Source organism: Schistocerca americana, chromosome 3 (assembly GCF_021461395.2).
Source record: "Schistocerca americana isolate TAMUIC-IGC-003095 chromosome 3, iqSchAmer2.1, whole genome shotgun sequence".
NCBI classification, from domain to species: domain Eukaryota; kingdom Metazoa; phylum Arthropoda; class Insecta; order Orthoptera; family Acrididae; genus Schistocerca; species Schistocerca americana.
The window spans coordinates 312,936,902-312,963,691 of record NC_060121.1 but is presented as its reverse complement, the minus strand read 5'-3'; the positions used below and the strand labels follow the sequence as shown (position 1 = coordinate 312,963,691).

At 45.9% G+C, this 26,790-nt stretch overlaps 1 protein-coding gene across 1 annotated transcript in view; it reads left to right on the top strand.

The window, feature by feature from the left end:
* Positions 1-6,703: 6,703 nt before the first annotated feature.
* The window catches only part of LOC124606050, a 117,683-nt gene continuing 97,596 nt past the window's right edge, over positions 6,704-26,790 (top strand). The window contains exon 1 of the mRNA XM_047138009.1: positions 6,704-6,992. Coding sequence (XP_046993965.1) covers positions 6,834-6,992 — 159 coding nt within the window. The 5' untranslated portion in view covers positions 6,704-6,833. The remainder of the gene's footprint in view (positions 6,993-26,790) is intronic.

Here is a 26,790-nt window from a genome sequence, read left to right as displayed (position 1 = left end):
ATTAATGTGTTCTTGCAATTCCAGAGTCAGGAGATGGGTGTAGAAAAGCAAGCAAGCAAGCAGGACCAGGCCAGAAACGGTAATGCGTGACGATCCTATTAAATATACGGTTATTGATCCACTGCACAGACCAATTTAAAGACTCATCATCTATACTGTAGGAGGATGACGGTATCCCACACACTGTACTGTAAGTCGCAAGAGACGCTCCCTGTGACCCAGTGTCGTTGTTTGAAACATCTGGCAACAATGGATGGAGAGTGGGGTGGCCCTGCTTTGTTCCACTACTTATGTCTCGAATGCGCGATGCCACACTGATGAGCCACCATCAGTTAAGATGTATTGTACTGGGTGCACAGCTGAATACATCAATAATGTCTGTTCTGTAGCCAAGTAAAATGCTATTACTTTTTTAATGACCTATTTCTTTACTTCGTGGTTTCTATAATGATGAGCGCTGACAGATAACATTTAAAGATATGGTGTACAAAGAAGATGCAGAAATGCTAGAGACATTCTAAGCAAACATTGCATCACCGAGGTCTTTGAAGTATGTGAAGTGTGCTAAGACACAGAAGAGTGCAAAGTGGTTACCACATTTCTACCATGGAATTCACTGGGATGATCCCAGCATACGCTATAAAGATATGGTGACGTCGCTTCAATTATTCGACTACACGGATGACAGCATCTATGTGAAGAGGAAGGAGAAAATCTCATGGATGCATCGAATCTTTAAATTAGCTGCTGTTCAAGACCTGGAATTCTACGGGTGTCCTTCTCTCCATCGACTCAAGAAGAAGAAGATGTGTGAAAATAGTGTTTCTGTGTCTGCTTATGAAAACATAAAACTACTTTTTTAGTTGGCTGAGAAATAAATGAATTTTTTCCTCACAACCTCCGAGTTCTTTTTTTCCCACCTTATTCCCACTTTGACAGTGTACAGTTTTAGCCACATGCTATATCTGTGGTTTTCTTCAAGCACCGGAGATATAATTTTAGACATGTCTGCTATACATCTTTGGAAGCGGACGCGATCACATGCCTCCTGCTCCCATAAACGAATTTGTGCTGCACGGTAGGCGTAGTTCCATGTAACCATTCCATATATTTTGTTATCTTCCATCTTAAAATTCACCTCCTAAATAGCACTCATCTTCAGAAAAACTAATGTCATTTGTCACCTGGACAGCTTTTCTATACATATACATATACATCCAAAATGCAATAGGGGAAGGGGCTTTTTGTAAATAACAACAACAAAGACGTATGGTGAAGAATTTTTTTTTTCGTTTATTCAGTTCACACAAATACAATATAATTCTTGAGGTACAATATAATTATTGAGGTACAATGCAGTTTTTTTAGGTACAATATAGTATTCTTGAGGTTTGAATTGACTCTGCTATTCCAATGCAGAAATACTTTTAACTTACACGCTACAACCTACAACAGTAAACAATGGCCGGAATTTTTTTTTATAAATCTACACTAAAAACTAATGAGGAGGTACTTTCTTTAATACAACTTAATTCCACAGACCCATTAGCATAGTTTTTACAATAATTCTGGCGGACTGTGCACACTTAGAAACTGATTTCAACAGTCTCCAATAGCAAAGTTTTCTTACAATAACAATTCTGATGGACTGTGAGCTATATAGATATTATACACTTAAAAACTATTCTGATTTGGATGGCTAGTGGCAGGTGAAAAACTTAAAAGCTATTATATTTACAAGACACACATGGTGTGTAGATATATTCCAAGATGCTACTCCAAGCGAGTGTAAAATGAATGTGCGCAACGGAAAATAATAAACGCTAAAATGAAGAGTTGGCCATGTCTGATTACCCCCTGAAGCAGACCTTAGGATCTCTTAATTCTATAAATTACAATCTAAACATAAATGAATGATGAAGGCAACTAATCCTACTAAATGATAAACGTTGTTCCTGCGTAGATATTTATTGTAGATAAAAAAAACCTTTATATTACAATGTTTACATTTCCTAAGTAAAATTACTAATCAACTGCCCAACTCTGACCCTTATGATGACTGCACAATCTAATATCAATAACGTGAAATGACTGACATCATCTACATATGTAGAAGAACTATGTAAAGGGACTGTGGCTTATGTTCCGACATGTCACCAGACTTTTATGGAACGTAATCAACCTACTATTCACGCAAAAAAGAAAATTACATATTTCTAGTCGTAAGGGAAGGATACACTTAATGTGGTGAATTGTAATTTGAACGCATTGAGGAATATATCAGAACGTAAGGCGTGAGAGATTCATTTCGTAAATGGCTGCACAATATAGTAGTGCAAGGGCTCAACTGTACCTGCTGTAGTTTGCAAACATGACGGGCAATACGGTTGTAAAAAAACATCCCCTTGTTGGCACACATTAAGCCTATCCTCGCGTTTTCCTTGTCGCATAATCGACAATGATATTGATTACAGTACACCAACCTGTATCAGAGATATCTTTCCAACCCTTTTGACCAAGGGGCGTTGTTGATTATCACATAGTGCAGTACGTATGTGCTTTATAACACTTGTTTGAGAGTGTTTTGACAGGATGCAGTACCTTCCTGAAGAGCTGACTGGAAAACTTAACTTCAAATAATTTACTAGAACTGAAAAGAAGTGAAACATGTAGCTGGTGTGAATGTGGACATGTCATAATTTTTTTGAATGCTGTACATGTATAAATGATAGCTGCACTGTTTGCCTGAAGTGTGTATAAGTTGCGGTGTAAAGTTACTGTCGCTTATGTTCCAACGTGTACAGAGAAAATTACTGTGTGTCCTATGGTGAGGGAGGTATAGATAAAGCACATCGGTAGCTGTAAGGCGAAAGAAAGAGTTTTTATACATGGCCAATTATGTGCACTATAGATATTGAGATTCGTTCCAGAACCATGGCCGTCAAGAAGAGACATTTCCAGTACGTTGCTCGATGTCACTCTGTGGCAGCAATCCTATTTAATTGTAGTTACACTGATAAATATGTGACTGGTTCCCAATATACATGTGAGTCTGGGGAAGGCCGTAGAAAGTGTAGCAGCAGTCAAGCAGGTCAGGGCAGGAAACAGCATCTCAGCATCCGCCTCTGTTCCGAGATTGGGCTTGCCCATCTTTGTAGACCAGTTCAGAGAGTCCGAGAAAGCTTCCAGCTTATGACGATTTGGCTTGCGGCTCCCACTGGGTGGATGAATAATGAAATAATACCCAGTTTGCATTGGGTTGTCTGCGGGACCGTGTGTGTCGTGTGTCTACTCTGCAGAAATTTGAGAGATCCAATATGACGAGTGTTTGCACTGGGAATATTGATAGCGTTTGGACTCCTACCACTTAGATCCTCCTGGGGTGGGCGCTAGTCCACGACTGGCTGGCCTCTCTCTGGCTTACATGCACTTCTGTGGCTGCGGTCATGGGCCGTGTTTACGGCGGCAGTTTCCTCCGTTGGCGCTCACTGCGGCACGGTGAGCATGTCGGATGTATTTGACCATCTGTAGACCACTTTTGCCACTGAAAGTCTCATCTGCAGAAAAAAAGGCGGACAGTGCTCCCACACTGGCAGCAGCAGAAGTTTGACAGGTAAATGCAGTGAGAGATGGGCTGTCCCATTAGGATTATCAGAAAGATGCATTCGGTGTTATTCGGGCTATTTTCGTAAACAGATCCTGTTAGGACAAGAATTTCCATGCAGGCAAACTGAGACATCACGAAAGCTCCTACAAAAGCGATCGTTAACTATTTCTGCGACATTTTCCTAGAGGTCGACTTGGCTGTTACTTACATAGCCACGTGACGTCCGTATAACATTGAGAACCTTTCAGATGGTAAGTTGCTACCCAAACATTTCACGGCGATGTGTCAGCCACGCTAGGCAAGTAAACACGCGTGCACGGCTAGACGCAGCTCACATGTCGTGTTAGGATCGCTAGGAACAATACACCTTGCGCTATTCTGGGAAACTTTGGAATAGATTTCTATAGTGCGACCTGTGACGTCAGTATCCACAGGTAAAGAGGTATCGCGCCAGCAACGGTAAACACGCACGCGAGGCCCAGAGGGTGACTTGTGTCTTATTTACATAGACATTTCATGTCAGTATAACACCCGAAGAACTCTTAAGTGTATACCTGCAAACAGACGCGATTTTCACCTGCTGGCTGTCGTGGGCAGCGGCCTGGGAGCAATAGCTCGCACCCCTGTAATCGTCTGTCTGGCAGTGGGTCATGGCGTCAGCGCAGGGGCGCTTTGGAAGAGTTCACTGAGGGTGATCTGTTATGCGAACATCTCGCCAGACCACAGGTACAAAGGACATGTGTCATCGCGCTAGCAACAGTGCCTAGGTGAACACGTATTTTGACAGGAATTTCTCAGGTGTCAAGTAAGAAAGGGATGCTGCCGCCTCATGCTTTCGGGACGCGGACTGACACCTGTGCGTGGCTCGGCAGCTGAGTGCCGTGTCGTCACTTCGCAGGGGCCGCCAGTGCATCCCGACTCCTGGGAGCATGTGCAATAGCGTCCTGTGTGGTACAGTGGACATGGGACGGCGGGCGGTGCATGCTTCGCGATCGATAGATTTTTAACTGTGTGGAATTACGAGTGATGTGTGCTTCATGACGGTATTCCTTGCACAGTCCGAGTAAAAAAAGAAATGCGATCGATGTAATTACTTCTCATAAGGCCTTCATCTTTCAAAACAACAGAGAATGATGAGCAAAGGAAAATCCAAGCCCAGCAAACAAGCCATTTATGGGTCATCTGTCATGACATACTTATGGGCATACTGTCAAAGTTCCTCGCAAATCACTCGCTCGAAAAACAGCAGTGTATCGACATTGGTTAGGATTTCAATGTTGACAAATGTGGGTTTGGGCATGGTATCCCAAGGAATCCCTGGTATGGTGTAGTAGAATTCAGGATCCAGAGAGTATGTTTCCACGGATGCGCTCCAGAATCGTTCGCAAATGTCCTCAAAATGTCCTCAAATAAGCAAGTGCTCTACCTTCTGATCTACCCAAACACAACTCAAGCTTTACTTCCGCCAATACCTCGTCTTCTTCCTTCAAAATTTCACAGAAGCTCTCCTGGGGAACTTGCAAAACTAGCACTCCTGGAAAAAAGGATATTGCGGAGACGTGGCTTTGCCACAGCCTGGGGGATGTTTCCAGAATGAAATTTCCACTCTGCAGTGGAGTGCGCTGGTATGAAACTTCCTGGCAGATTAAAACAGTGTGCCCTTGAAAGGTAAAGGTCCCGAGTTCACGTCTCGGTCCGGCACACAGTTTTGATCTGCCAGGAAGTTTCATATCAGCGCACACTCCACTGCAGAATGAAAATTTCATTCTAGAAACATCCCCCAGGCTGTGGCAAAGCCATGTCGCTGCAATATCCTTTCTTCCAGGTGTGCTAGTTCTGCAATTTTCGCAGGAGAGCTTCTGTGAAGTTTGGAAGGTAGGAGACTAGGTACTGACGGAAATAAAGCTGTGAGGACGGGGCGTGAGTCGTGGCTCAGATGGTAGAGTACTTGCTCGCAAAAGGCAAAGGTCCCAAGTTCGAGTCTCGGTCCGGCACACAGTTTTAATCTGCCAGGAAGTTTCAGCTTGATACATTGCTGAGGAAGGTGTCATTTTATGAGGTAGTGGGGTCACCTTCAGAGCCCACCTCAGGAGGGAGAAGGCACTCAAACTCCTTGCGCCGAAAATTCTTGAGCTTTAAGACCTTATTCTTCTTATGAACATCTCTACGTGTACTGGGTACTGCATAGAGGAACCCAGCAGATGCTGTGTTAATAGTTTACTCGAAGTAAATTGGTTTTGGCATCTGGAGCAAAGATGCCATGCCCTGTTATGATTTTTTTTCAAGATTCGTCTGTTAATGTTGACTCTAGGAATATAATACAATCCCATACTTATTGCTTCCGTCGGGATCGTGAGGACAAGGTTAGATTAATTACCTAATGCACAGATGCGTTTAAACAATCATTCTTCCTGCACTCCATAAGTGAGTGGAACGATAAACAGCTCAAATAATTGGTGCAGTGGGCATTTCCATAGAGTTTAGATGCAGATGTAAACGTGGACGTGACGGCCAGAGTGAATTGGCCTTTAGCTTCTCAATCCCGACACTATACTGCGACTTTTTATGTCACGTATGGTATGCCATGACCTCATTTTCACCGTTCGGTAATGGGCGTAATTCAATTCGCACTGTGGACAACGTCATGTCGACTGAAAGTCGGGTCACGTGACGTCAAAATATTCTCCTATGCTGTGAAATGGCGAATCCGATCACATGATGTGACGTGAAATGTCGACATGAAATCACAGTCTAACATTTTATGCTAGACTGTAGTGAAATGACGTCCATTATGAATACACTCTGATGTCCTGACTTCAGTTCCGTTGACGTCCACTGTGAAACTTGCTTTATACATCGTCTGTAAAAACCATCTTAACATGCTTTGATAATGCCTCATTTTCTCGTGGAATTTGATTATTCTACTGTACAATGGTGCAGCAGCTCCTAAAGCCCAAATACAATTTAGAAAAAAATCATGGAATAATCGATTTACATTCGGCTGTCTATCAAAAGTATCGATAGTTCGACGATAGTGGCGCAGCTGGATTCAAGCTAGAACATGCGCAGACCGCAGACGGTTTTGTTGCATGACATCGTCTGCTTGTGTGTTTTTTCGCAACTGTGGGCTTGATTTGTGACGACATAAATGTTGTGTTTTTCATGCAGTTGCATGCGAATACTGTCAACAAAATAGCACAACGTTTCGAAGCTTTTGTGTGAGGAAATGTCTACCTGGACAAACGAATTTGACGTCTTCAGGGACCTCGATAGACTGTCAGGACTTGGAAGAAGTAATGTAACGTATCCTTCTTTGAACGCCTTTGGTAGAGGAAAGCTGATAATCAAGGAAGATCGAAATGGAAGAAAAACGAGGGTTGCTCAGGTATTATATCGCGCGTGCAGCAAAATTACCAACTGTATTGCGCTAGGTTGACATTCTGTGTGTAACATTCAATGTGTACTTGAACGATAATATATGCTAACTATGAACTATCTAAAGGCAACTGAAACGTTTGTGGGTGCGTTTCGAATAACTCCAAAGGGAAAGTTATCTTCAATGGAGTAAGAATTGCCAAATGAAATTATAATTTTTTTGCTTTTTAACTCTTTTAGGCACAAGACGTTCAGCGTGATTTGGTGATAAGTTGGACACCTATGTATTCATCAGATTCCTATCCGTACTAACATTAAACCCATCATAGACATTGTTTTTGGACCTAGTATGAAAACCGTAAATTTTCGAGAAAAAATATTGATAACAAAAAGGATTGGTTAATATTTATATCTTGAGGGAATTATCACAATACCTAGTTTTCGAAGTGGTAGCTGTGGGATGTTCTGCAAAGCACACTGGATGTAATTCTTATAACAGGATTGATGTTCTTATTTTTAAAATGACACTTATCTGTAATCTTGTTCATGCAAATCTATCTAAGCTATTGTGCCTTTTAATTCAGAGGTGTGACTTTTCCCAGTCCGGCTGTGAACTGTCTTTGGTCTCAAAAAACTTACCATACTTGTTTTTGTGAACATATCCGATGTTGTGGCAATTTGTGATAAGTGCTAATGCTGACTTTTATTCTTCCTTTTCGTGGCTTCTAAAGCACTTGAAGCTTATTTGCTCACTTCACATTTTGCCTCAAAATGCTTCTATCTTGTGCTACATCCTGCCAAGTATTTATGCCCAACCTGTCATATATTGTTTTAATTTCATTTTCCCATGTATTCCTGGGTCTCTGCTTTGGTCTCTTACAAAATGATTTCTCCATGAATATTCTTGAAACTGCTTGATTCTATTTCATTCTGATCAGATGCCCTGTCCACTGAAGTCTTCTAGAATTTATTATTCTCATTGTTGTTGCTTGTTGTGATAATGTGTGCGTTGTCTTTTTGAGCTTTGCAGTCCATCATCATAACAAGGACCAAAGATTTTCTTGTACTTTTTGTTTTCAAATACTGGTGTAATTGGTGTTCTCTTTTTGTTAAACTCTGTTTCTGCTCCATAGGTTAGGATTGGTCTGATGATTGTGTTATATAGCTCTGTTTTAGTTTTACTTGTCAGTAGTCTAGACATTATAAGTTTTTAAGTAGAACAGTAGGCCTGTTAGCATTTTGTAGTATCATTTTCACTTCTAATTGTTTCTGATGTTGTTCGTGTATCATTGCTTGTGGAAATTTGAACTGTACAACATGTTTGAGTTTATGCTTTCTAATTAATAGTGTGATTGGTGGTCTTGTTCATCTCTACATCTTTTAACTGTCATGTATTTTGTTTTCTTTTTTGTTTGTCTTTAGGGCAAACTTAGAAGCTTCTTCTAAAAGCTCCACAAATAACTATCTAATCTCCATTTCTCTTTTTCTGTATCATCTGCATATGCCAAAACCTTCACTTTATTTCTGTGGGGGGATCCTAGCAGGTAATAGTTTTTAAAAACTCTCCAATGAACGTTACAGACAGAAGGGGACAGAGCATCTGTCTTAGTACAGTTTTATTATTAAAGTGGTCAGATTTTATTCCATTTAGCAAAACCATGCCTATATTATCATCAATGCATATTTTGCAGAGGTTTACAAGTTTAATTGGAAATCCCAAGTGCATCACTACATTCCGCAGGCTTTGCCTGTGAATTGAGTTGTACAAATGTGTTGACTGTGTAAAGCCATTTTGATAATCCCTGTTTATATTTCCTGCATATGTTTTCAAGCAGTTTAGCAATAAGCTGGATAAAATTTTAAATGCTATGTTAGGTAATGATTTTCCCTTAGGGTTTCTGAAGTCTTCCCCTATCTCCTTTCGTATTTTTTAGGAATATTAATGGTTCTTTCCTTTGTGTTTGTAAATTCTCTTTTTTCCAGATTAGCTGTACTGGGTGAAACAAACATCTATGCTTCACTTCTTCATGTTTTAGTATCTCAGCTGGAATTTCGTCACTCTCGGATGCCTTTTCATTTTTGATGTTTCTGATACTTCCGAGCACTACTTCATATGTCAATGCTGGAATCTGGTCTTCGTTAGGGCTGCTGGTGGAATTTGTAATTGGTGATTTGGATCAGAATAATTCAGTAGATTGTCAAAATATTCATTGCCTGTTGATAAAATTCTGCATGTTTCAAAAACCATATTGCCATCCTTATCCTTAATCACCTGAGATTTGTAATCAAAACACCCTTTAATTTTGTGAACTGTGCCATACATTTTCTGAATGCTATTATACTGATTTTTAATAGATTAAGTCTGATTTGGGTAATGTTTCTTTTTTGTATAGCTTGTTGTATGAACTTGCTTTTGCGTGTGCTGATAAGTAAATTATATTTGAGGATTCCTGTTTGCTTGTAGCCATTTGCTGCATAATCTCGTAACCTTCTCTTCAGCTTTCTCACATTGTTCATCAAAGAGAAACATACATCATTCATTCACACAAGCAAGCTCATCTCATGCACACATGATCATTATCTCCAGCAGCTGGGTCCAGAATGGAATGCAAGCTGCAATTTGTAGGAGCAGCAGCAAAGGGGAAGGGATAGCAGTGTTTTGGTGGGGAAAGAGAGAAGTGCTGTCTGGGAGAGCGTGCAGGAACTAGAACGCCAACAGGCACAGTGGTGCCCCCAGGGGCTCCACAACTCTTTTGTGGATATGTGCGTGGCGAGCACGGGACCCCGAGCTAGTGCAGCCCTCTTTCCTTTCCGGTCTGCGTACCTTCCTTTTCCACTTCCTTCCCCATCCCCTATCCTCCCCCCCACCCTCACCTCCGCCTCGTCCCTTCCCCTTCTCGTCCTCTGGAAGTATGTTTTGTGCCTACGTCTAGAGACGGACACTTGTTACTGTAAGACAGTCTCTCTTCTTTACTTTCTATGCTGGAAAGTCTCTGTCCTTCCTTTGTCCTCTTCTCTTTACCATCTTCTCCACTGCGGCTTTTGAGACCTCTCTTCTTTCCTTTTCTTTGTTCCTCCCTTTCTTGTTTTTCCTCCCTGTGCATGTCTGAAGGCCGACCCACGCTTTCCTGCGCGTAGCCAGTGACGGGGTAACGCGTAATTCCCCGCTCCAGGTAGACAGGTTACCCCCTGGTAACGGCCAGTCCCAGGGAGAGGTGATTACCTGAGGTGGTACCTTCTGAAAGTGCCGATTGGTCCCTTCGTCCGTTTATCGGGAGGTGTGAACAATCACCTAAGGCGGGAGTGCCCTCAGAGAGGGCCCCCACAAGGAAGGAGCACGCCATCGGAGACGCCGGTAATCATGGAGGATACTTCCGCAATGGTTTCCTCATCATCTACTACGTCTGCTCACAAGCGAAAGTTAAATGAGTCTCAGCCACAGACAATTCTTCCATCAGTGCCACAGTTCCTTGTTGTTTCTCGGTCGGATGAAGGTCAAAACTTCTCCACAGTCAACTCTTTCATTATTCAGAAAGGTGTTGACACAGTTGCAGGTCCTGTAAAGTCTTGTTCCTGATTACGAAATGGCAACTTGTTGTTAGAAACAGTCAGTGCCCTTCAGGCACAAAAATTGCTGCGAACTTCACTGCTACACACCTTTCCTGTCCGGCTGGAAGCGCAACGCACTTTAGATTCATCACGTGGGGTGGTTTATACAAGCTCCCTCAACAGATTGTCCGTTGAGGAAATTCAAAATACCTGTCTGACCAGGGTGTAACGGCTGTTCATCAAGTCATGAAAAGTGTTGACAAGGACTTGGTTCCAACTTGTACTATCTTCGTGACATTTGACACAGTTTAACTTCCATTGAACATAAAAGCGGGCTATGAGATAATTTCAGTTCGCCCTTACATCCCCAACCCTACACTTTGCTATCGGTGTCAGCGGTTCAATCATACCAGCCAGTTGTGTTCCAATCCGGTCAAATGCGTTACGTGTGGCAAGGATGCCCATGAGGGTGCTTGACCACCTCCATCCCCTCATTGCATCAACTATGACCACGCTGCTTCCTCTAGAGATTTTCAAAGATGAATGGCTTATTAAGGAAATCAGAGTGAAGGAAAAGGTGTCGACATTTGCTGCTTGTAAGTTATTCGCCAGTCGAAAGCCCACTGTGCCTCCCACAGGAAAATATAGCACTGTCCTTACATCTCCTCCGCCTACTAAGGAGGCAGCCATGCAGACTTGTGATATCACCTTTAGTGCCAGGTTCGTTAGATTGGCCAGTGCAAAGATCGCCCGTTCGGCCTCTCCACTATCACCTGCTCACTCTGCGGCTCACCCTTCATCGGCTTCTGCTAAATCGCAATTGCCCCAAAATCAGACACCCGGACTTCCAAAAAAGACCCTACTCGCAAAGATTTTTTACGTACCCCGACTTCACAACCATCAATTTCTCCCTCATCTCAATGTCCTGTTTCCAAGAAGGCTCATAAGAAACCCAGTTCCTCTCCTTCTCCGCCACAGCGTGTCTCATCTACAGCGCCACCTGGCAGTAACCGCCCTCAGCCATCTTCCGTGTCACCAAGGCGCACTGCTGGTGGCCGATCAACCAGCCGATTGCTGATGGCAGGAGCTGCTCCCGAACAACCTATGGATCAGGATCTTCGGCTGAATGCCATTCCACACTGTCGGCCACCAGCTCTCAGCAGTCGTTGAGAGCAACAGTGTTAAGGTTCTTCCCTTTTCTGTCCACCCCATGTCCATTAACCATTGGAATATCTGCAGCATTAGAGCCAATCGGGATGAATTGTCGATCCTCTTACGATCCTACTCGCCGGTCGTCTTCTGTCTTCAAGAAACAAACCTGCGTCACCACAATCGTTTTGTATTCCCTCATTTTCATTCAGTCTGGTTTATCTCCCCTCTGTTGATGGCACTCCAGCACATGGAGGACTCTTGATTCTTCTCCACTATACTGTCCATTATCACCCAATCCCCTTAAACAGTTCCTTCCAAGCTGTTGCTGTCCGTCATTCCCTTTCTGGATACACCTTCTCTCTTTGTACTGTATACATTCAATCGTCCACAATGATGGCAAGCGCTGATCTCCTTCATCTCTTGGTCAGCTTCCGCCCCCCTATTTGCTGGTTGGGGACTTCAATGCCCACCACCTGCTTTGGGGATCTCCACGTCCTTGTCCGCGAGGCTCCCTATTGATTGATGTCTTCCACCAAGCGGATCTAGTTTGCCTCAACACTGAGCATACTACATTTTTGTCTGCCTCCATGACAAATTTCTCTCATTTGGACCTTTCGGTTGGTACTGTTCAGCTAGCTCGGTGCTTTGAGTATGGGTCGCTCTTGCTGACACACACACAAGTGACCATTTCCCCGAGATGCTGGAAGTTTTCCCAAGCCAATTGGACACTATTTTTGTCTCTAGCGACATTCGATGACCGTCACTTTCCTAGCGTTGATGATCAGGTCACTCATATTACAGAAGTTATTCTTACAGCTGCGGAATGTTCAATACCTCGCACCTCTGATTTGCCCCGGCACCCCCCAGATCCTTGGTGGAACGAGGAGTGCCGTTATGCAGTATGCGAGCAGTGACGCACTCTTCGCGTTTTCTGCCACCATCCTACTTTGGCCAACTGTATCCGCTGTAAGCAGTTATGTGCGCGATGCAGTCATGTCATCCGCGATAGCAAGAAGACAAGCTGGGACTTCTTTACTTGCTCTTTTAATGCCTTCACTCCCTCCTCTGAAGTTCGGAGTCGAATTTGACAGTTATCTGGCGCGCCTGGTTTCTCCCCGATCTCTGGGCTCATTGATACCTTAGTGGACGGCGTCGCAATTTTGAACTCATTGGGTCAACACTTTGCTGAAATGTCGAGCTATTCAAATTACGTGCCAGCCTTTCTCCCGAAGAAACGTGCAGCGGTAATGCGACCTCTTGCTTTCTCCTCTTCAAATAGCGAAAGCTATAATACTGTTTTCTCCATGCGGGAACTCCAACACACACTCTCTTCTTCTCGCTCTTCCACCCCAAGACCAGATGGTATCCACATCCAAATGTTGCTGCATTTACCATACCATAGTCTGCACTATCTCCTTTGCCTTTATAATCGAATTTGGATGGACAGTACTTTTCCCAGAAGATGGCGGGAAGCTATCGTCGTTCCTGTTCTGAAACCTGGAAAGGACAAACATCTCCCATCTAGCTATCACCCCATTTCTCTCTCAAGTAGTGTATGTAAGGTTTTGGAGTGTATGGTGAATTGCTGTTTATCCTGGTGGCTGGAGTCCCGAAGCCTTTTAACACCTGCCCAATGCTGTTTCCGAAAGCATCGTTCTGCAATTGACCATCTTATTTCTCTCTCTACTTATATCATCAACAATTTTCTGAGGAAACGCCAAACAGTAACAATATTTTTTGATCTGGAGAGAGCTTACAATACCTGTTGGAGGACAGGCATCCTCCGCACACTGTTCTCTTGGGGTTTTCGAGGTTGGCTGCCCCTTTTTTTCATTAATTTATGGCAGAGCGCACATTTAAAGTGCGGGTGAACACGACTCTCTCCCGTACTTTCTCCCAAGAAAATGGGGTACACCAGGGCTCCATGCTAAGTGTTGTACTGTTTGCCATTGCCATAAATCTGATTATGATTATGGATTGTCTCCTTCCCGATGTCTCGGGCTCCCTCTTTGTGGACGATTTTGCGATCTACTACAGCTCTCAACAGACCAGCCTTCTTGAACGTTGTCTTCAAAGATGTCTCGATCGCCTCCACTCTTGGAGCATCAAAACCGGCTTCCACTTTTCTCCCAGTAAGACCGTTTGTGTCAATTTTTGGCATAGTATGGAGTTTCTTCCGCCTTCCCTACATCTAGGCCCTGTCAACCTTCCATTCACGGACGTCGCTAAATTCTTGGGTGTTATGTTTGACAGTAAACTGTGCTGGTCCTCCCACATTTCCTATCTTTTGGCTCGCTGTCTGGGATCCCTCAACACCCTCTGTGTCCCGAATGGTACCTCTTGGGGAGCGGACCGAGTGGTCCTTCTCCGCCTCTATCGCATCTTGGTGCGCTCGAAATTGGACTATGGAAGCATAGTTTACTCCTCTCCTCTTCGGCGTCATGACTCTGTCCACCACTGTGGATTATGTTTAGCATCTGTAACTTTTTACACCAGTCCTGTGGAAAGCCTTTATGCTGAGACTGCTGAATCTCTGCTGTCCAGCTGTCCTTCTGAGTCGCTATGCTAGCCATCTGTCTTCCATGCCTGCTAATCCGGCCCATGACCTTTTTTTCGACGCCTTCCTGGATTTAGGGTATGCAGGCCACCCTTCCTATCTGCTACCACTGGGAGTCCGCTTCCGTCAACTGCTACGTTCTCTTTCCTAAAACTTTCTGCCTGTCCATGACCTTTGTCAGTTTCCCAAGGATGGTACCCCTTCTCTCGTTTATCGTCGGGCATTTGCTGCCCTATGCGCACAAATGAAGGATGCCACAGTTATTTACACTGACGGCTCAAAAACATCATTTGGTGTTGGGAGTACCTATATTGTTGGCGACACCCCTAATTGATTTTGGCTTCCTGACCAGTGTTTGGTTTTTACTGCGGAGCTTTACGCTGTTCTCCAGGCTGTCCAATACATCTGTCACCATCAGCAGATACGGTGTATTATATGCTCAGATTCGCTCAGCTCTCTCCTCAGTCTCCAAGCTCTCTACCCTGTCCACCCTATGGTCCATAGGATTCAGGACTGCCCCCACTTGTTCCATTTGGGGGGTGTCTCTGTGGCATTCCTCTGAATCCCTGGACACGGTGGTATCCGTGGAAACGAGGCGGCCAATATAACGGCCAAGGCTGCAGTCTCTCTCCTTCAGCCTGCTGTTTGCGTGGTTCCCTTCGCCAATCTACCGAGTGTTTTATGTCGTTGTGTTGCTCTTTTATGGCATGCACATTGGTCTGCAGTTCCCAATAATAAATTGCGGGACTTGAAAGCTCTTCCTTGTGCTTGGACCTCTTCCTTCCACACTCGTCGTCTGGAGGAGGTAATTTTAACTAGACTCCGGATAGCGCACTGCATTTTTAGCCATCGACATCTTTTAGTTGGTGATCCTCGCCTGCTTTGTCCCCACTGCTCTCAACCGTGGACAGTGAGACACCTTTGACTTGAGTGCCCCTATTTTACTCCGTTATGCGCCCATCTACAGCTGTTGCCTGATATATCTTCCATTTTAGCAGATGACATGCGCTCAGCCGATTGCGTTCTCGAGTTTATTAGTGTCAGTGAGATGACGTCAGTCATTTGAAGCTCTTTTTGGGGACAAACAACCCCCCCCCCCCCCTTCTACAGTGGTTTTCTAAGCTTTGCTTCTGTTTTTTAGTTTCCCCACCTTTTGAGTTTCGCTCCCATTGCTGTGATTTACGACATGGTTTTTTTACCTTTTCCTCAGCCACACACCGGGCGCTAAAGACCGTAGCAGTTTTGCACCCTAAAACCATAACAAAAAAAAGGCACAGTGTCAGGGTTGTGTTGCAGGGAAGTGGGGAAAACTGGAAGCAAAAGGAGAGGGGGAGGGAAAGATGTGCAGTGGCAAAGGGCAGCAGCCAAAGAGGGTGGAGATGAGATTGGAGAGGAGGTGGTAGGACGTAGTGGGGTGGAACCTGTTGGTTGGTGAGTGTAGGGGCATTATGTTACCATAAGTTGAGATCATGATAATTATAGGAGTGGAGATGTGTTGTAAGGGTAACACCCATCTGTGAAGTTCAGAAAAGCTGGTGGTCGAGGAGAGGATCCAGATGGCTTGAGTAGAGAAGCAGCCATTTAAATCAGGCATATTATGTTCAGCTGCATGTTATGCCACAGGGTGGTCTACTTTGCTCTTGTCTGCAGTTTGGCAATGGCTGTTTATCCTGGTAGAGTTGAGGACCTGGTGAAGTGGCTCTGAGAGAAGGTGTTTAGGTTGTGAAGGAATGAAGATAAGGTGTCTTGGCCCTGAATCCATATCATGATTATATCATCAGTGAATCTGAACCACACAAGGGATTTGGTGTTCTGGGAGGCTCGTAAGGCCTCCTCTAAATGGCCCATAAACAAATTGGCATAGGAGGGTGCTGTGTGGGTGCCACTGGCTGTGTTGTGGACTTGTTTCCGTGTATTCCTTTCAAAGGACAAGTAGTCGTGGGTTAGGATAAAGTTAGTGAGGTGAAAGACACGTGAAGTAGTGCGTTTGGAGTCTGAAGGACACTATTGAAAACTACCATTCGGTAGACCATGAGCATGAGGGATGTTTGTGTATAGGGAACTGGCTTCAACAATGACGATAGGGATCCAGGAGGTAAAGGGGCAGGGATGGTATAGAGTCAGTGAAGGAAGTGGTTGCTATCTTTAATGTGGGAGGCTTGATTATGGACAATTGATTGGAGGTGTTAGTCATTGAGGGCCAAAATTCTTTCAGTGGGGACATAATAACCAGCTACAAGGGGAAGTTCAAGATTGTTTAATTTGAGGATTTTGTGGAGTGTAGAGAAGGTGGGTGTATGGGATGCCATGGGGATGAGGAGGGAAATGGATTCAGGGGAGACGTTGTGGGGAGGGTCTAAGGCTTTAAGTGAAGATTAGAGGTTGTGTCGGACTTCTGGGAAGGGATCACTCTGGTTCAGGTTCATAGACGATGTCATTGGGTTCAGACCCTAGACACCCTTATCTTCGTTCTTTTACAATCTCAACACTTTCTCTCCCATCCACTTCACCAGGTCCTTCTCAACTGAGCGTGTCACATCCATAGACATAGACCGCCTCCTCTCTGATAACTCCATCTGCATCTCCAAGTGTCCCCTTCCTCACCCAATACCACTCCAGACTGGAACAGCTGATCCACATCCTTTGCCAGGGCTTTGGTTGTGTATCATCATGCCCTGAAATGAAGGACATCTTACCTGAGCTCCTTCTCACCCCCTCCTGAAGTGGTGTTCCATCAGCCACCCGACCTCCTCCATAACATCCTAGTCCATTCCTATGCCACTCCCAACCTCTTGCCACAAGATCATATCTTGTGGAAGACCCAGATGCAAGACCTGTACAATCCAGCCACCCAGCTCTTCCTATTCAGTCTTGTCACTGATTTATCCTACCTCATCAGGGGCTGGGTCACCTGTGAAAGCAGCCTAGTTATTTACCAGCTCTGCTTCAGTCATTGCACAGATTTTTATATTGATATGATTACCAACCAGCTGTTCACCAGGATGAACAGCCACCACCAAGAGCAAAGTATACCACCCTGTGGCACAACATGCAGCTGAACATAACATGCTTGATTTCAATGGGTGCTCCACTACCCAAGCCATCTGGAGCCTCACCACCACCACCACCACCACCACCACCACCACCACCACCCACAGCTTTTTCAAACTGTGGATGGGAGTTATGTTTATGGTATATCTCTGTTCCTGTAATTATCCTGGCCTCAAACTAGGGTAACACACCATTCCCACACCCACCACCAAACAATTTCCATCCCCTCTGTGCTTTCACTCCTCATCAGCCTCGTCTCCGATCCTCTTTGTTTGCTGCCTTCTGCCATTGCACACACCTGGCCTTACCTACTCCTCTACTTTTTCTCCCAGTTTTCCCCACCTCCCTGCCCTAGTATAGCCTCCTGATGCTGCACCAGTTGGCATTTTCCATGTGATAGTTAACATTCTGGTCTTGAGTTGCCGGAGTTGGCAGTCATGTGTGCATGACGTGTACTTGCTTGTGTGAATGAATGATCTGTATTGTGTGTCTCTTTCTTTTTCTGACAAAGGCTGTGGCTGAAACCTTATGTGTAAAACTCTTTTAATTGTGCTTGCTTGCAACTTAACATGTCATCTTTACTGTAAGTAGCAGTCTGTCTTTTCCTATGTTATTGTTTAGAAACTCTACACTATGTATGGAGCTTTGTTGTAATCTGAATTATCTGCTAGGCTTGGTGACAGAAAAATGTTGTTTTTGGGATCCACAATTTTTGGACTAACTGAAATAAGCTCCCTATTCACCTTTTAAATTAGTTTCCTCTTTTGCTTCATTTGCTCTTCTTGTCTCTCTTTTTTTCTGTGTTTCAAATAGTTCTAGGTAATCTTGTGGCTAAGTGAACACACTTTTTTCCTGGAAGTGTGTACACTTCAATGTTTTGATTATGTTAATTAGTATATAACAAATTGTAGTGTGATTTATCCCAACAATCAGTAGTTTCCCTTGATGTTAAGAATACTCTTATCTTAATTTTCCATGACATTCTGATCTTATTTGTAACTTAGGGATTATGAGCAGTTATTTTGCATTGGCATCTTAGACACTAAATGAAGGCTGAGGTGACACTAATTTGTATCTAGCCTCAGGTCTAGGTCAGGTCAGACATGAGTCTTAGATTATTAGTGTCTGAAGCAAATGTCATCACAGCAACCTGTTTTTCAGAAATTAATGTTGTTGTCAATCTCACCACTACCATATCCGGAGATCTAGGTATGGTTTGAAGGTTGTGGTATGTTTGCGAGTTGGCAAAACCAACGAATGTATCAGAGCAACTTCTGATATATAAATCTTACATTCTGTAATTGTACTTACTCTCAGTGAATTTCCTATGGGCTGTTATTTTCGAGTTAGTAATGTGTTTGAGGGTGTAAATAATATCTTAACCAAAATCCCAGTATTACTGCTTGGGATGCTTTGATAGATGAAATATGTATGTTTGTATGATGTCATAATTGCCACACTTATTGATAGAGCCATTCTTAAAGGCTAGCAGATTGTATCTTACTATTCAGTCGTTCATCTACTGACATACCAATTTTTGAAGGCAGCTGTTTCTGTAGTAACCTATGGTGATGTATACCTGTAGTGATGTAATGCCTCTGTATACTGTGGTTAGTCTTACTTAGAGCTTGTAGGATACTCCTAGACTGGTGACTCAATAATGTTTTGTAGAACTCTGTAAGTTGGTCTTTGTGGGATATTTAATCTGTCTTAGAATCTGACATTTAAAGTTCATCAGCATACTATCCTTTGAGTCAAACAAATCTGAGACCATTTGTGCTATCCTTCTTCTTCCCCTGTACCCCCTGTTCTATTTGCTCCTGTTCCCCTGTTCTATTTGCTACTGGTCCCACAGACTTGAGCTATATTCTATAATGGGTCGAGTGAGTGTTTTATAACCAGTTTTCTTTGTTGACTGGCTGCATTTTCCCAGGCCAGGGTTACCACAAGTTCTGGAAATCATGGAATTTCAAGTGTATCAGGCAAATTAGGGAAATTGGAAAAAAACACTGGAAAAATCTCGTTTTTCTCTCAATAGATGAAATGGCTTGTTTACTGAGATGTCGTGCATTGTCACTGGCTGGGTGCAGCTGAGTACGTGAGCTGCTTCCCAACTCCCTCATTCTTATTGCTTCTCCCCTTTCTGCCACTCCCCTCAGCTTTCAGCCAGTGCTGTCACCACTTCTTGCTGCTAGCCTAGCAGCTGCCGACGAGAGGCAGGGAGGTGTGATGAGAGGTTTGTTTGGATCTGATTCTCAGAGGCTGTTGATGCAGTGGCCAGAGACAGCTGTCGTGTGTGCACGAGTTGTGTCTGAATGATTGTGTGAATGTGTATGTGCTTTTGTTTCCTGACAAAGGCTATTTCCAAAAAATTAGTTGTGTGTGTGTGTGTGTGTGTGTGTGTGTGTGTGTGTGTGTGTGTGTGTGTGTGTTTTCTATGTGCCTGTCTGCAGCTCAGTGATCATCTTTATGGTGAGTTGCTACTTGTCATCATTAGTATTGATTTTCAGAGTATTCACACAAGTTGTGTGTTGCGTGGATTGATCACTGCAGTCTCATTTCATCAACATGGTGTCTGTGACATGTGTAAATAGGTGACCACATCAGTGGACTTCCATGATGGGCCAAAACCGCAGGCCATTTCTGAAGCCCATCATTTCCCACTAATGTGCACGCCCTGCCTGTTGGATCTAGTCTCACCGATCTGCCCACAGGCCAGGCCTGTTTGTGTGTGGTGTAATGAGGCTGATTTTCATGGTTTATCCATGGACTCAGGACTGTGGTGCTCCTCAGTAGCTCAGAGGCCACATGCAATGGATTTCAGGAATTGCGACTGTATCACCCCAAGAACATAGTACAGTGTGGCATTTTATAGACATTTTATTTATTCCATTGCATTTGAAAGTAGTTTATATATTAGGAAGTATGGCTGATAAGAGGAAGAAAATAGTGGCAGTCACTCGCAGTTTGTGCACTATGTACTCACATATTTCGTGAAAGAAAAACCACACAATACCTGTAAAATAATAGTCGTAAGACAGTAGGCAATAATCAACAATAACAAACATAATAGAACAAACATTTTATTTGCAGTTGCCTATAGTGTTGGTTTACATAACTCTTCCCTGCCTAATCGACTTCTTCTAAGAGGTCTACTTTTTTCTGAAGTTATTTCCGAAATCATTGAAGATATTAAATCTGTCTTGCAATTACAATGAAATACATATCTTTGTCGCCAAATGTGTTTTGTTTTATTGAAATAAAATAACATCTGTGGTCTTAATGTAACATATATAACATTTGACTTGTTTTCTCCATCTAAAACCAGTTCATTGCAAATATGTTGACATTAGTATTTAAGATTTGTGCTCACATGTTTAGAAATACAGAAGTACTTACATTTTTTTGTCAACTTATGTTATTACTTACCCTTGTGATCACAAAGTTTGTCTCCCCAGTGGGCCAAAAGCTCTTTGGTGAGTACTAGTGTGATGTGCATGGGTCTCTGAGCTATTGCAGCCTTTATTATTATTATTATTATTATTATTATTATTATTTTATGCCCCCCTGCGGGTTCGGGGATCAGAATAGGCCCGCGGTATTCCTGCCTGTCGTAAGAGGCGACTACAAGGAGTCTCAAATGTTACGGCCTTATGCGATGGTCCCCTCTCGGGTTTGACCTCCATCTTTCTAAATTATTCCGAAGAGCGAGCCAATTGGGGAAGGGCGCCTTACATGGTGCACTGTATCCGTCGTGCAATTAGACCTTTAGCCGGATTGCTCGTCGTTGCAATGGTGTCCCGCTCGTTTTCGATCTCTTGGGCGAGAATACGTCCCTGGGTGCGATTACCACGCTGCCCTCTGCAGTGTTTCTTTTAACTGCGACGACGACCTTGGACATTTTTGCACCTAAGATCCAGCACGGTAGCCAGTCCGTTGTGGTGGGGCCGCCATGTACCATCTTGGTTGTAGCCCCCTAACAACACAGGGATCGCTCTACTGATGCCTGCGCCGTTAACTCCCCACGTATGCCAAGGAGTAGATGCCTATCCTCCTGGGGTATCGGGACTCCCGGCAACGGCCATCCTGCCAGGTGGCCTTTGCTGTGGCTGGGTGGCGCCCGTGGGGAGGGCCCTTGGTCGGAGTAGGTGGCATCAGGGCGGATGACCCGCAACGAAGTGTGGTACATCATCTCTCGCTGGCGGCCAGCCGCCAGCAGTCTCTAAGTGTTCTCGGGCTCAATTTAATGCTCAGAAGTACGATCCGAAAACGTTCCCCTCCCTGGCCACGCCGTGGGAAGAGCGTAAGTCTCAGGATGGAGGTAACAGTTATTCGCCCCGATTCTTAGTTTGTACGAGAGCTGATGGGGAGTCTTTTCTCTCCACAAAGCCTCAGTTCTTCGTCGAGCATTTAGAGGACAAGTTTGGGGAGGTGGAGGGCTTGTCTAAAATGCGCTCTGGGTCAGTACTGATACAAACGGCATCCTCCACCCAGTCACGCAGGTTACTTGCTTGTGACAAGTTGGGGGATGTTAACGTTACTATTACACCACATAAGAGTTTAAATATGGTCCAGGGTGTTATTTTCCATAGGGACCTCCTTTTGCAGTCTGATGACGAGCTGCGCGCCAACTTAGAATGTAGAGGTGTTCATTTCGTCCGGCGCGTTCATCGGGGTCCGAGGGACAATCAGGTTGCTACCGGTGCCTTCATCTTGGCCTTCGAGGGTGATACGTTACCGGAAAAGGTCAAGGTGATGGTCTACCGATGTGACGTTAAACCCTATATCCCTCCCCCGATGCGGTGCTTCAAGTGCTGGAAGTTCGGCCATATGTCTTCCCGCTGCACTTCCAGCCTCACATGTCGAGATTGCGGACGCCCATCTCATCCCAATACTCCATGTGCCCCGCCTCCCATCTGCGTCAACTGCGGGGAGCACCATTCACCTTGCTCGCCTGACTGCAAAGTCTTTCAGAAAGAGCGCAAAATCATGGAATATAAGACCCTGGACCGGCTGACCTATACTGAGGCCAAAAGGAAATATGACAGACTCCATCCTGTGAGAATGACATCTTCTTATGCAGCTGCTACAACACCTGTGCTAGCCCCATCAGTTTCGAGACTTCCAGCCAGCTCGATAAGCAGTAATACTCCTCCTGCCCCCTTGCCCGTGGGGGGCTCTACCCAACCAGTTGCTCCTGCACCACCTACCTCAGGAGCAACCTCCTCCCACCCGTCGGGGACGTCCGTCCCCGCTTCTCATCCGGAGAAGCGTCTAACTTCTTCAGCTACTCTCGCCCGTAAGAGTTCCCTTGGGACCCTCCCTTCCCAGGGTTCCACCAGCGGGAAGGATGACGGCCGCCAGTGGCATAAGTCCTCACCAGCGGCCGGGAGTAGGGCTTCACGATCCTCCTCTGTCCCGGAGACTGAATCGGTGAAGCCTTCCCAGCCGGTGAAACCCAAGGTTCAGCGAGAGAAGTCCAACAAAAAGACCTCTAAGGCCAAAGAACTTGCGGTGGCACCAACCCCACCGCACCTTTCGCGCTCTGTGTGTGCGGATGAAGTCGAGATTCTAGCGTCCGCTGAGGACCTTGATCTCGCTGGTCCCTCAGACGCCATGGATGCCTCTCGTACGGGTACTGAATCGGTGGCAGTGAGTGAACAAGCGGCGTAAATTGCCTTCCCAGTCCTCTCACGCCTTTCTCAGCCATGGACAATATCATCCTCCAGTGGAACTGCGGCGGTTTTTTCCACCATCTAGCTGAGCTCCGCCAACTTATCAGCCTTCGCCCTTTCTTCTGCATTGCTCTCCAGGAAACTTGGTTTCCAGCAATGCGAACCCCCGCCCTCCGTGGCTATCGGGGTTATTTTAAGAACCGGGCTGCTTATGAAAGGGTGTCTGGTGGCGTCTGCATATATGTCCTTCACACTCTGCACAGCGAGTCTGTCCCTCTCCAGACGCCTTTAGAGGCTGTCGCTGTACGCGTGTGGACGCCACAGGCTGTTACCGTCTGCAGTCTTTACATTCCACCGGATGGTGATGTCTCGCAGCATGTCCTGGCTGCACTGGTCGCCCAATTGCCGCCACCTTTCTTGCTATTGGGCAACTTCAACGCCCATAACCCTCTGTGGGGTGGGTCAGTGGCCACAGGTCGAGGCGCCATCGTTGAGCATTTATTGTCGCAGCTCGATCTCTCACTGTTAAATGATGGTGCCTTCACACACCAGTGTGGCGCATGGCACCTACTCCGCCATTGACCTTTCCATCTGTAGCCATAGCCTCTTACCGTCTGTCCAATGGAGTGTGCATGACGACCTGTGTGGTAGTGACCACTTTCCGCTCTTTTTGTCACTACCACAGCGTCACTCTTCTCATAGCCCTAGCAGATGGGCTATGAATAAGGCTGACTGGGATTTGTTCTCCTCCGCTGCCTCTTTTGCGCCTCTCTCTACTGATGACATTGATGCGGTGGTTCAATCGGTCACCACCGGAATCGTTACTGCCGCCGAATCTGCCATTCCCCGTTCTTCTGGGTCCCCTCGGCGGAAGGCTGTGCTTTGGTGGTCGCCTGAGATCGCTGAAGCAATTAAAGATCGCCGGCGGGCGCTCCAGCGTCACAAGCGACATCCCTCCTTAGCCCACCTTATCGCCTTCAAACGGCTGCGTGCGCGGGCCCGCCTCCTTATCCGCCAAGGCAAGAAGGAGTGCTGGGAGCGGTATGTGTCCACCATTGGCCTCCATGTCACTCCCTCGCAGGTCTGGGCCAAGATTTGACACGTCTACGGCTATCGGACCCCTGCCAGCGTCCCTGCGCTCTCACTGAATGGAGCCGTTTGTACTGACTCCGACGTCATTGCAAATCGCTTAGCAGAGCATTTTGCTATGAGTTCCGCTTCTGCGAATTACCCCCAGGCCTTCCGCTCCATTAAAGAGCGGCTGGAACGTCGGAGCCTTTCGTTTCGCACCAACCACCCAGAATCTTACAATGCTCCATTCAGTGAGTGGGAATTTCGCAGTGCCCTAGCTGCTTGCCCTGATACCGCTCCTGGGCCAGATGGCATCCACTGTCAGATGCTGAAACACCTTTCAGTGGACTGCCAGTGGCGCCTTCTCGATCTTTACAACCGTCTTTGGGTCGAGGGGGAGTTTCCGTCGCAATGGCGGGAAGGCATTGTCATCCCCGTTTTGAAACCTGGACAGACCCCTCTGGAGGTGGACAGCTACCGTCCCATTAGCCTCACCAACGTTCTTTGTAAGTTGCTTGAACGGATGGTGAGCTGGCGCTTGCATTGGGTACTGGAGTCTCGGGGCCTTCTGGCTCCGTCTCAGGGTGGGTTCCGTAAAGGCCGCTCCGCCACCGACAATCTGGTGAGCCTGGAGTCGGCCATCCGTACTGCTTTTGCCCGCCGTCAGCACCTGGTCGCTGTCTTTTTCGACATGCGTAAGGCGTACGATACGACATGGATTATGGGAGCCTGGCTTATGGCTCAGCATCCCCATCTGTGTTACGGGTGCTGGACCCAATTCTCCACAGCGGGATACGCCTTGCCACTGGTGCTTTCCGCACCAGCCCGGTGGACAGCGTACTAGTGGAGGCAGATGTACCTCCACTGCGGGTACGATGCCAACAATTACTGGCTGCTTATGCTGCCCATGTTTTTAGTTTGCCTGGGCATCCAAATTATCGTGTCCTGTTCCCGCAGTCGGTCGTCCATCTGCCGGACCGTCGGCCCCGGTCGGGTTGTCCGATCGCCGTACGCGTCAAGGAGCTTCTCTGCGGGCTTGGGTTTTTCCCTGTTCCGCCTCCTTTCCAGGCGCCTCTGCGTACACCCCCGTGGTGTGTTCCTCGCCCTTGCCTTCGGCTCGACTTGGCACAGGGCTCGAAGGACTCGGTCCCTCCAGAGGCCTTCCGCCGCCGCTTTTATTCCATCCTTGCCACGTATCAGGGCTCTGGAATTGTTTACACCGACGGTTCGATGGTTGCTGGTCGTGTCGGGTATGCGCTAACTCTAGGGAACCATTCCGAACAACGGTCCTTGGCGGCTGGCTGCAGCGTTTACACTGCTGAGCTAGTCGCCATCTTTCGAGCCCTAGAGTATATCCGCTCCTGCTCAGGTGAGTCCTTTGTGATCTGTAGCGATTCCCTGAGCGGTTTACGAGCTCTCGACCAGTGTTTTCCTCGTTCTCGTCTGGTGATGGCTATCCATGAGTCCCTGCATACTCTTGCGCGTTGCGGCCGCTCTGTGGTCTTTGTGTGGACCCCCGGTCATGTCGGTATCCCGGGCAATGAACATGTTGACCGCCTGGCGAAAGAGGCCACGTGTAAACCATCTCTGGATGTTGGCCTCCCAGAGACTGATTTGCAGGCAGTCCTCCGCCGAAAAGTTTTTGCGCTTTGGGACGCTGAATGGCGCGATCGGATTACACCCAATAAACTCCGTGCCATTAAGGAGACGACGACTGTGTGGCGGTCATCCATGCGAGCCAACCGCAGGGACTCCGTCATCCTTTGTCGACTCCGCATTGGCCACTCCCGGCTAACACACAGTTATTTACTGCGCCGGGAGGACCCTCCTGTATGTCGCTGCGGGGCGGCTTTGACAGTGGCCCACATTCTGTTGGCCTGCCCCCTTTTAGCTGTGGTCAGGCAGACATTTGCGCTGCCTGATACGCTCCCTGCCCTTTTAACAGACGACTCCACTATGGCTGACTTAGTTTTACGTTTTATTTGGGCAGGGGCATTTTATCATTTAATCTGAGTGTTTCTGTTTTATTTTATTGTTTGTGTTGATTCTGGCCTTTGGCGTATGATTTTCAACTGATTTTTTTTTAATGTGTTTCTAAGTGGTTGGCTTTTCCTTTTTTATTTCTATGGTCGGCCAACCACCGTCACATTCTGTGTGGTTTTAGTTCGTTTTGTCTTGTCTTTGTCTCAGTTTCTCTTGTTCTGTATTGTCTGTGATCTCTTCTGTTCCTCGTTTTTATTCTCTGTGGGTGTTCTTTGTCTTTGGAAAAAGGGACCGATGACCATAGCAGTCTGGTCCCTTTAATCCCCCAAACCAACCAACCAACCATTATTTTATGGGCTACTTTCCCTTCCCCTTCCTTCTCCTTCCCTTTTCCTTTGCCCCTTCCATTCCTTCTTTTGGTGTTCTTCTTTGTGTTGGGCTGGCTATCCTCATGACTTTGCTTTGTCTTGCGGTTTTGGTTGGCTGCTTTTCCTCCTCCTTTTTGGCTTTTCTTTTTTTTTGTGCCCCCTCCCAGGCGTTTGAACTCAATTTCTAAATTTGAAATCTGTAGTGCGAGCCAGTTGAGAACTCCCTCACCAGCATCTTTGGTGTGGATTCCTCTCCCTCTTCCCCCTTTTCCCCTTCCCCTCCCTTTCTGCCAAAGCCCTTTTGCCTCCTGGCTAGGTCACCAACTCAGTAGCCAGTCCATGTGGTGGGGCTGTTATGTAGCCATCTGGCTGAGCCCCCTGTTGCCACAGGGATCACAGATA